Source organism: Magallana gigas, chromosome 6, assembly GCF_963853765.1.
Source record: "Magallana gigas chromosome 6, xbMagGiga1.1, whole genome shotgun sequence".
NCBI lineage: Eukaryota > Metazoa > Mollusca > Bivalvia > Ostreida > Ostreidae > Magallana > Magallana gigas.
The window spans coordinates 25,677,397-25,688,522 of record NC_088858.1 but is presented as its reverse complement, the minus strand read 5'-3'; the positions used below and the strand labels follow the sequence as shown (position 1 = coordinate 25,688,522).

Sequence of the window (11,126 nt, the reverse complement as noted above, 5' to 3'; positions counted from 1 at the left end):
TAGTTTGTTTTAGGACCGACATCCAAAAATAAGCATTCAATGCTTATAATTATATTCATATTGATGTAAATTTGTATGAAGTATTTCAGTGTATCGTCGTTTAAAAGCCTTTATATACGCTCTCAGCAAGAAACTTACATGGAGCAGCCATGTTATTTAGTTCGCTTACTTGACTAAAAATATAGTGCCAGAAACTTTGTAGAAAAAAGTCTTTTAATATTAATGAGTATTTATGATTTATTATTAAATGATCATTTTTCATAGGTACATATCAAATTGGTTATGTAAATTTGAAAGTTTTATTTAATCTTACAATAATAAATATACCCAAAAACATGTGTTGACGTCTATATTTGTGCTCATGGCGCATGGATAGGCTTTAAGTGTATTCACAACGCTATATTCGACGACAAAACACCGGGAGGCTGAACTCAGCACATAAAATGTACAAAATGTTGAATGAAATTGTAATTACACTATACACATGTATTAGATATAACACCCAGAGAGATAACTATAAACTGTGAAGGTGCAGGTGACCACAGCTGACATCTGCTTAAAGTGGCCAATGATCGGTGTTAAAACTGACAGTTAAACCAAAACCAGAGTTTCCGTCATTTTAGTGCTGTAACATTCGTGCCCCGTGGTTCAATTAACTTTTGGTTAATGAATGAATGTTCATTATATGAATGAAGTTACAGCGTGTATTTAATTAAGCTGTAATGAGTATTACATTAATTGGTGTATTTGATGTTTCAGTAGTTTTCTGTATCCAATATGAGGTTTCTTTCAAAATTAAATAACATGCGTTACACTTTGAAGTAGCCGTTCTTCTGATTGAAAATTTCTAATTTACTGATTTTGTAGAATGATGGAATTTGAGTGTATTTTTTAAAAGAGAAAATGAAAATTAAAGAAATTATAGCAATACTTTTGATCATTGTTAAAATACATGAATTAAATGCACAAGAACGATTAGTACAGAAATGATACATGTATATGAAATATGCATGTTTGTATACTGTGTATTAGTGTATTAGGTATGCCCATATGTATCGGGGGGGGGGGGGGGGGGGGGGTGGGGGGGTCTATTGAATTTACAATAAGAAAATTGAATTTTGATGGATTTGCCATCACCCTTTTTTGGGGGAGCATCATATATTATATAAAAACTATCATCGAAATTGAAGTGTAAAGTACTAAGTTCCCTCCTCGAGTTTGATAAATGGGGATTTTGTTTGTTTGTCAATATTGCGAATGAGTCTTCCTTCCCCCTTTCAAAAACGATGCTATGTGCCTGAGTATGCTCATTTTTCCAAGCAACCATCAACAAAAATTTAAGGTGTAGCTAGTCAAAGGCTTCAAAATACAAAATCAACACAAAACTTCAATAGCAAATTACAATGTACAATTGCCTATTTAAAAAAACGGGGTACAATTTTAAGTACTTATAGTAATTTCATTTCATTTCAATATATTCATTTAATACTTAGATCATCTAGATGGTATATGAGCCGCAAAACATATGTTAAAATATAACAAATTACCTAAGAGGAACATGTGTACAAAGATGTAAAGTATATAAAGACATGTTTACATAAATACAGAACTACATTTATACACATATACACGGAAATGAAGTGTCTAGATTTATTGAGGAGAGAAGACTAGATCAATTATTGTACAAGCCCCCCCCCCCCCCCCCCCCCCCCCCCCCGACTGATTTGACGTTGCTAGAAGACATAATTTCTGTATATTTTATAACAATTGGTCTTGTATAGTATTTATTATGAAGATATTCTTTCCAAATGATGTACATTCAAATGAAATTAAAGTAAGTTTATCACATTTACTGTTCATCCCAAAATCAATGAACTCAGCAAACCTCACTGCAGGAAATTGTACTTGGATAATCTTTGTGAATTTATATTTCAATGAATGTCTCTATTGTACATTTAATCGCTGGTACGATTCTAAGTATGGTGAGCAATTTAATTAATAAGACCATTGTTTCCTTTATTTCTATGGCGTCATCGGAAAAAAACCCCGAAGTGTGTTGTAGAATGGACAGATATAAACATATTAACAAGACCCTCGTTCATATAATATTTCTTTCTTCACTGATATTTGAAAAATAGGTTATGATATCAATAATATACATGTATATCAAACAAACACAGAAAGCGCAACAAACCTGAAAATTTGCTTCGTCTTTGTTCTAATTAATATAACGAGTGTGTCCGGGCTGATATGCAGACCTGCACACGGCACCTGTGTTCTGTCATCGAGTGAATGAACAGTGCAGTATCCATGTCATGAATACAGTTTTTGCCTCAGGAGCAGAACGGAAGCATTTCTTCATGTATGTACATCCTAATTTTTTATAATCGAAGTATATTATATAATTATTCAAAGTAAAAATATAGTTATAATTCTTGCTACAGAAACCCACCTCACAGTAAGAATGCGCCGACGGCATGATTTCAGTATTTTAAGCTAACTGATTTCGAACTTTCCCAAAGGCGTCGAAAGGAAATTTAAAGTGGGATTGCGGTAAGTGGGTCTGACCTTTCTTGAAGACTTATTGGCAAAAATAAAAATTAGATAAGAGTGAGCAGGGCCTTAAATTTGGACACACTTTCTTTCCTACTAATACAGAATCACTTTGTCGAGTCATAACGGGATTTTCACGGTGGTTTGCGACTGGTTTTCTAAAATCGCAATATGTCGGGCCTTTCCAGCAGGCTCGGAAAAGCACCTCGAATGTATTAACATCACCGGATGTTAGAATTTTATACAAAATGGAGTCGCTTCCCATTAAAATAAGTATCGGCTAGACAGTCTTGTATGTCGCTTCTGTGTTATATTTTAATGGATATCGTTTACTTTAATGAAGTATAGCTCACATCTCAACAGATCGTAAAATGTGTTGTATTTATATCAAGTTTTATAAAAAGGGGGGTTGTCATGGACGCCTAGCTAATACATTCGAGGTGTTTTTCCGAGCTTGCTGGAAAGGCCCGAAAAAGTTGCGATTGTGGTTTTCTAGTCGTTGCATTTTTTTTTATTTTTTTTTTTATCAAATCACAGTTTAGTTATTATATTGTCATTTTATTCCATGGCTGTTATGATAACCAGCATGTCTTCTGTAATAAAAAAAACTTAACATCTTTAACTAAATCTGTTTTAGGGAATCATAATTTTCAGTTGATAGAGATAAAAGGAAACTCCACTGCATTGCACTGCATTATGGGATGTCCAAAGAGAGCAATCGTCGTTTTATTGTCGTTCCTGGGTTTCCTCGTCCTTTTTGGCTTCCGGACGGTCTTCACCATGGTGATGGTTTACGTCATCAAAGATAACGACAACGACGGTGTGACGTTGTTCAAAGAGGTAAGAACCAACAATTTTTTTTTAAAATCAGCCACTTGATTTTGATATAAGAATCATTTAATATTAATTAATTTGATGATATATTGGCGCTTATGATTGGTCGAAAAATTTCTTTGATACCTGTATCATTTAATATTTATTCGTTTGATGAGATATCGACGCTTCTGATTGGTTGAAAAATTTCTTTGATACCTGCATCAATAAAATTTTTGCCGGATCTACTTTTCTCAACTGTTCTGATCTAACACTATTTATAGAACGGGAATTTCAAAGATAAACACTGTCAACAAAATGTAAAGTTGTGTCTGTTTTATTGTCAGCAAACAAAATGCAACCTTGTGAATATAAAAACTTGAAAGTTTAACCTTCAAAAATAAACAAAACACATTGTTTGATTCACGAAATAGAAAATTAAGCGTCTTCTCACGATTTCGTCTGCTTGAGATCAATCAACATTTACAGCGAGGCTGGCTGTTCCTTTTCCAGGAATATTATAACGAACATATAGGCCTATAAACTTTCACGGTAACACTGTTCAAATTTGGTAACGATGATTTTTAAATTTACACACGTGAATGATCGGTCATCAGAATATAAGCGTCGTAAAGAAAAGCTATGAGTAATGCAACAACTCCTTCGGCGCATTCCAAGCGGCAGATATACCATTTAAGTACATCACTGGCTATCTAGTTACCACAACGTTTACAAAAGTCGCTTATACATACTATTCTTTGTCGACATATCAGCTATTTTCGTCCACGATCGCCTTTCCTTGGATGGTTATGTCCAGTTGCATATTCCAGGGATCTCACATGAAAACTAGTTTTATTACGAGTTTTTCTGCACAGTGAATAATATCACAAGCTATCGCATGTATTTTCCTTTCGTTTTCAATTCAGCCGGTTCAGATTTTAACTCACTATTTGTGTTTAATCCATTAAATTCAGCTCAATAAGCTCTGCATCAACTGAAGGCGCATCCATTTTGAATATTGTTGCTGTTGTTGTTTTGTATTCATACGCGCCGCTTCATTTACATTATTTTCATTTTTGATCAATGACACTTCACATTTTTTTATTTGAAAATGTTTTATTAAATGATAAGAAATAAAGATAATAATTTTTCTATTGATCGACGTATCAAAGAAAAAATTGACCGGAAAACTTTTTCATCAATGCGCTACGCGCATTGATGAAGTTTTCCGGTCAATTTTTTCTTTGATACGTCGATCAATAGAAAAATTATTATCTTCATTTCTTAAATCAATAAAATTTTTGCCAGATCTTCTTTTTTCATCTGTTCTGATTTAACACTATTTATAGAACGGGGATTTCCTAAATAAATACTGTCAACAATATGTAGAGTTGTATCTGTTTAATTGTTAGCAAACAAAATACAACTTTATAAATATAAAAATATTTAAAGTTTTACCTTAAAAAAAAATAATACAGTCACATTATTTAATTCACTAAACAGAAAATTAAGCGTCTTCTCACGATATCGTCTGCTTTAGATGGCGATCAACATTTACGGAGAGGCTGGCTGTTTTAATTCCATGAACATATAGGCATATACATATACATGTACACTTTCACGGTAACACTGCTGTTTAAAATTTTGTTACGATAAGTTTTAAATTAACACACGTACATGATCGGTCATCAGAATACGCATCGTAATGCAAAGCTATGTTTAGTTAGTGCATCAACTCCTTCGACATATTCCAAGCGGCATATAATCATTTAATACCTCACTGGCTATCTAGTTACCACAACATTTACAAAAGTTGCACATACATACTTTGTCTGCCCAGTTGCATATTCCAGCGCTCTAACTCACATTAAAAGCAGTTTTAACGAATCTTGCGGCACAGTGAATAACATCACAAGCCATCGCATGTATTTCTTTTTCGTTTTCTATTCATCCGGTTCAGATTTTAACTCTCTATTTGTGTTTAATCCATTAATTCAGCTCAATAGCTCTGCATCAGCCGAAGGCGCGTCCATTTTGAATATAATTGTTGCTGTTGTTGTTTTGTATTCATTTACATCACTTACATTTTTGATCAATGACACTTCACATTTTATGATTTGAAAATGTTTTATTAAATGCTAAGAAATTATTTTTTTATTTTTGATCAACGTATTAAAGGAAAAATTGACCGTAGCGCATTGATGAAGTTTTCGGTCAATTTTTCATTTGATACGTCGATCAATAGGAAAGTTATGAAATTCATTTCTTAAATCATCCATTATCTAGATAAAAATAGTTTTAATCCATGATCAAATTTATTTTTTGTGTTGAAGTGCACAATAAACGGCACAGATTACGACCTACAGTTGGATTGGAGCGTGTCTACGTCACAGTACTTCAACACGGCCTACTTTGTGGGTTACGTCATCACACAGTTACCAGGGGGATTCCTAGCCGTCAGGTTCTCTGCTACAAAGTGAGCATTGTTCATAAAACCCCTGAACAAGACAAATGGCAGAAGATTCTGCGATCGACATATACATGTATAATGATATATCTCTATTATACTACCCCTGTCAACAATTATATAAATCTATACAAGAAAGTCCAGCGTTTTGACTGTTGGACTTGAACTGTTAAAACCGACTGTTAAAAAAGACTGTTGACCGGTGACGTCATATTCCGCGAAAACGAGTGATTAAATCAGTTGGGGTATAAAAAATTGTTGTTAACTTTGTCTCGGGCAACAGTTGATCTGTCGGACCGGTTCGCAAACTGTTGCCCACGGCCCTCGGCCTCATTGGTTTCCGGATGACTGACGATACTTGTACATGTATTTCAACATCCTGAAGTCAAAGTTGATAAAACTTCGCTTTACTAATGCCATTACAATGTACATAATAAACACAAGAGTAGACATTAATGCAAATAAAAACATTATAAGAAATGCTATACTTCCAAAACTTTGCATACAAATAGCCATAACTCTAATGTTTCATGTAGAAGTAAAAAAAAAAAAGTAGGGGTCACATTTCAAATATTTGAGATATGGCATGAAATATCAAGCTAATCAAGGCAAAAAATCGGAGACAATATTTTCTGGACTTTTATGATTTATAAGCTAAATATGCCAAAATCTGGCGATAGAAATATTAACAAAATGTTCAAAAACAATATGATTTTGGAACAACATGAAGAAATCGTAATGCACGAACTATCTGGTTTGATCTGCACTGAAAATTATGAAGGTAAAAAAAAATTAAAAAATCATTTTGTTCTTCAAAACCTTCTGTCAAAAAATATAGTTCCTTACTTAACTCTGTAAATATACAGTTTTCTTTAAACTGTTCTATTCAATATAAATTATTTTGCATTGTAAAATACGAGGGTTGTTCGGAAATTATTGAGACAACTCGAATATTTTCTTTTCTAATTGACGAATTTTGGTGAAAATTGGCATTGACACTGAAAAAACGCCAACAAATAATAAAACAGAGTAATATTAAAAGAATATTTAATATTTTGTTTACGACGGTAGATAAACAAGTCAGTGGTCGGGTTACCCGGCGCAGCCATAAACTCGGATATATAACAACTTAAATATCTACTTTATAAGTGTCCGTAGAATTACAGTTAACGATAAATGAAATCAAATTAAATATGATCATTTTGCTATTCTTTGCGACTGACTTTTGATTAAGTTTCACTGATGTTCGAGTTTAAATCAAATTAAATATGATCATTTTGCTATTCTTTGCGACTGACTTTTGATTAAGTTTCACTGATGTTCGAGTTGAAATACGGAAATGGTACACATACATGTATATTTACCAAACAATAGAAATCTGACGACGACTTTACATTGAATTTTGACATGAAGGCAGCACATTGAAAACCATCAAACTGGTGGAAATCTCAGAAGAAGACCTTTTAAGGCCACGCAGTAGCTTAAAACAAATCTGTACGATGACAAAACAAGGAATAGAGCTTCAGTTCATCATATTTTTTTCACTGATTGGATAGCTAGAATTAGGCCAAAGGGATTAATTATCAAGTACTTTTGACACACTAACTGTTGTCAACAGTTCTAAAATATATAAAAAATGACTGCAGGAGACATTCACAGTGATTAGACTTTAGGGTAAAAAAAAACCAAGAATGAGAGAAAATGTAAATGATGACATCTTGAAATGAAAACAAAAGATGAGAAATAAAGAATAATTCTTATTTCCGTTCGTTTGTAAGATGTTTAAATTTACTAGTGGAATTAATATATGATGCAGAATGTTTAGACAAGAGGTGATCCAAAATTGTTACCTCAAAACAGAGGAACGAACCTCTTAAGCAGTCAAGTATGTCTGGCTGACGCAAGTCAAACGAGAAAGATTCGGTCAAGGATTCACGACAAGGATTCAGTGTAATGCATAAAACTTTATTTAAATTCCAACGGCTCTGTTTCCTTTCTCAGTGGTCAGTGATCATTCTGTCTATTTTAAGTGCTTTTACATCTGAGATTGTAAACACAGACTGATATAAATTGCAAAAGGTAGCCTTTAAAACGAAGCACGTGCTGCAGAATATCAATTTCTTGTTTCTAAGTTTCATCATGGGAAACTGATTTTTTTTGGTACTGTCTCAATTTATCGCTGCCATTGTTGAGAAGACACATCGGTTATAAAATTTTCAAAATTTCAAACCATTTTATATCGTGATTTTCAAATTATTTCATTTATCAGGGTGAATACTTAGAACTGTCGTTAAATGTTAATTTGACTCTATGTAGTTGTCGTTGTTTGTGTCTTACTATTGCTCATCATTCAAAGTCTGATTTTTGTTTTCGTTTAGAATTTTTGGCGGATCCATATTCATAAGCGGGTCGTGTTTTGTGATCTTGGCATTTACAATGAAGTACAGCCGAATCATAGTCTTTGTGATCAGATTTATCCAAGGATTTGTAGAGGTAGGTTTAAATGGAATTTACTTTATTTAGTATTGCCTGTAACACTCAACCGATTCGTACATTTATTTGGATTTTTCCCCACATTACATCACCTTAAAGTTTCAATTCTGTGCTATATTTACCTCAACTTCAAATGCAGGGCGTATGTCAGCCAGCAATGAGTTCTATTGTGTCGGCTTGGGCCCCGAAATCTGAGCGAGCCAGAATTGTTGGATTGTCATATTCAGGTACATAAAATGATATTGGATATGCAAATGTAATATCGTAGTATTGTTAACAAAATAATTCGTAAGATTTAAAATTTCATTTGCACATATTTCAGATTTTAAAATGACCTGCACCTGCACCACTTGTGTCTTTATTCACAGGACTTTACCTGAGCACCTCTCTGGCGTCGGTAGTGACGGGGGCCGCCACCTGTTACGTCAGCTGGCACGCCGGACTCTTCATTTACGGTAATTATTGCGAACTTCAATCGTGATCCGTAACTTCCATGATTCTCATAATCAGTATATTTTTTTCTTAATCTACCTCGATAAACGTATTTTTTCACTTAGTTTAAATAGAATATACCGTCTTGCACAAGCTTTAATTTATATATAATTCCCACTTATCCAGAAAAAAAGCAAAAAAAAAAAACAAAACAAAAACAACAACTTTATTTATACTGTTTAAAAAATAGCCAATTAGGAAGTACTTAATAAACAAATATATTTCGATTTAACTTTGCAAACATCTTAAGACACCCGTATAATTACAGGCATTCTCGGAATTATATTGTCCCTGGTTTGGTTCGCTGTAGTCTATGATAGTCCCGGAAAAAACCCTCATCTTAGCGAGAAGGAACAAACCATCTTCGAAAGGGAAGGTTCAAAGATTAAAATAGCCTCTGCAGATGTAGTAAGTTTCACGCGATGAAATGACCAACTAAAAAGGGAACGTTCTTTCGTCTCCATTCATTTCTTTCATGACATTTGTCCACCAATTTTCTATACAGGCCAAAAATATACCATGGAAGAGTATATTGACGTCACTTCCTGTGTGGGCATTACTTCTAGCCAATGTAACAAGGTCTTGGGTTTTTGCTACTATGGTGATGGAGATACCTCAGTATTTAGCTGACGTTTTCGGACTTAATGTTGCAACGGTTTGATTTTTTTATTTGCTGGAAATTTCTGTATTACATTTAGAGGATTCTGTATAAAATACATACTAGTATCTTTAGGAAAGATAATTTCGTCCGCAATTTTAGATAGGATTCTTGACATCTTTCCCACCAGTTTTGATGGCTGTGTTTATTATATTTGGCGGGGTCCTTATGGATGAACTGATAAAAAAGGAGAAAATATCCACCACTGTTGGTCGGAAACTCTCCATTTGCATTGGTAAATTTGATACATATAAATCTAAGTGGTTGATGGATCGAAGTTTAAAGTATAATATTTGATCTTTTAAAAAAACACTACTAGTAACTCAAAAACACACATTCAATAAATACTTTCAAAATATTCTGAAGGGTTTGGATCAGAGGCCGCAATCATCATAGTTCTGGGCTTTGTCAAAAGTTACACCGTAGCATCTATTTTGTTGGTCATAGGAGAAGGTTTTGCGGGTTTTGGAATTGCAGGTATGTGTATCCACAAATGCATTCATTGAAAGATGCTTGAAAATGATTCCTTTATCTAATATTTATAATTTTCTCTTTGAAATTAATGATGAAAAAAATATAAACTATGATTAATTGCTTATATACTTGACAGGATACAAAGTAAATCCCGTGGACTTAGCTCCCCAGTACGCAAGCGTTCTTGCGGGGCTGGTAACGTCCGGGGTGTTTGGGGCTATCGTCAGTACTGCAATAGCAGGGGCCCTCAGACAGAAGGTACAAGGGACAACGTCGTGTAAGAATGCATCCATTTGTGCTTTTGATTTTCATGAACAGGTATCGACTTCTTTTTAACTGTAACATTTTCAGAATGCTGAATCTTGGCAAAAGATTTTGGTTATCACCGGCTCAGTACATCTATTTGCTGTTATAATATACGCCATTTTTGGATCGGGAAAACAGCAGGAATGGGCTCAACCGGCTTATGAGAAACTAGTGACTCCAAAGAGTGAACGCAAACAAACAACTTATGAATCTACCAATGAACCGTTTCCCGACACATCGTCACAGAATGGGCGTGTCGGTCTGCACATATTCAAATAATAGATAATTAATGCCAGCAAAAACCATGAAAAGGGCTAAATTAACCAAAAAATTTATCGGATGAATTTTAATTTTCATTACATCTTTTATGTCGGATTAGGAACAGGTGTACCGGTCAAATGATCACAATTTGCCCTTTGATGAGCTTTCATGTGTTGGACATATCAATTTCTGTAATAAATTTTTATACAGCAGATATATTAGTTATTTGACGGCATTCAGTATTATCTTCAGAAAGAGAGAATTCATTTTTAGCTCACCTGAACCAAAGGTTCAAGTGAGCTTTCCTGATCACCTGTTGTCCGTCCTCCGTCCGTCCGTCTGTAAACTTTTCACATTTGTGACTTCTTCTCTAGAACCACTGAACCAAATTTAACCATACTTGGTACAAAGCATCCTTATGGAAAGGGGATTCTAAATTGTTAGAATAAAGGGCACAACCCTTTTTAAAAGGGAGATAATTGCGAAACTGCGAAAATTGGATGGGTGTCTTAAAAATCTTCTTCTTAAGAACCACTGCACCATATATGCCAATATTTACACCAAAGCTTGTTAATATAGTGAAAATTCTAAATTGTAAAAATCGCGATC

At 34.0% G+C, this 11,126-nt stretch overlaps 1 protein-coding gene across 3 annotated transcripts; it reads left to right on the top strand.

The window, feature by feature from the left end:
• Positions 1–2,220: 2,220 nt before the first annotated feature.
• Positions 2,221–10,731, top strand: LOC105324413 (vesicular glutamate transporter 3). Of its 3 annotated transcripts, XM_011423477.4 has the most exons (13): positions 2,221–2,362; positions 2,445–2,553; positions 3,191–3,393; positions 5,700–5,842; positions 8,212–8,326; positions 8,466–8,553; positions 8,695–8,781; positions 9,087–9,226; positions 9,324–9,473; positions 9,579–9,711; positions 9,843–9,953; positions 10,087–10,208; positions 10,302–10,731. In XM_011423477.4, exons 3-13 carry the CDS (start codon positions 3,250–3,252, stop codon positions 10,533–10,535), a joined length of 1,467 nt encoding a protein of 488 aa, XP_011421779.3. In that variant the 5' UTR covers positions 2,221–2,362; positions 2,445–2,553; positions 3,191–3,249; the 3' UTR covers positions 10,536–10,731. The 3 variants fall into 3 exon arrangements, with proteins under 3 accessions (XP_011421779.3, XP_034326442.2, XP_034326443.2); XM_034470551.2 differs by lacking the exon at positions 2,445–2,553 and having other exon boundaries at positions 2,226–2,362; XM_034470552.2 differs by lacking the exon at positions 2,445–2,553 and having other exon boundaries at positions 2,233–2,362; positions 3,217–3,393.
• The last annotated feature ends 395 nt before the right edge of the window (positions 10,732–11,126 follow it).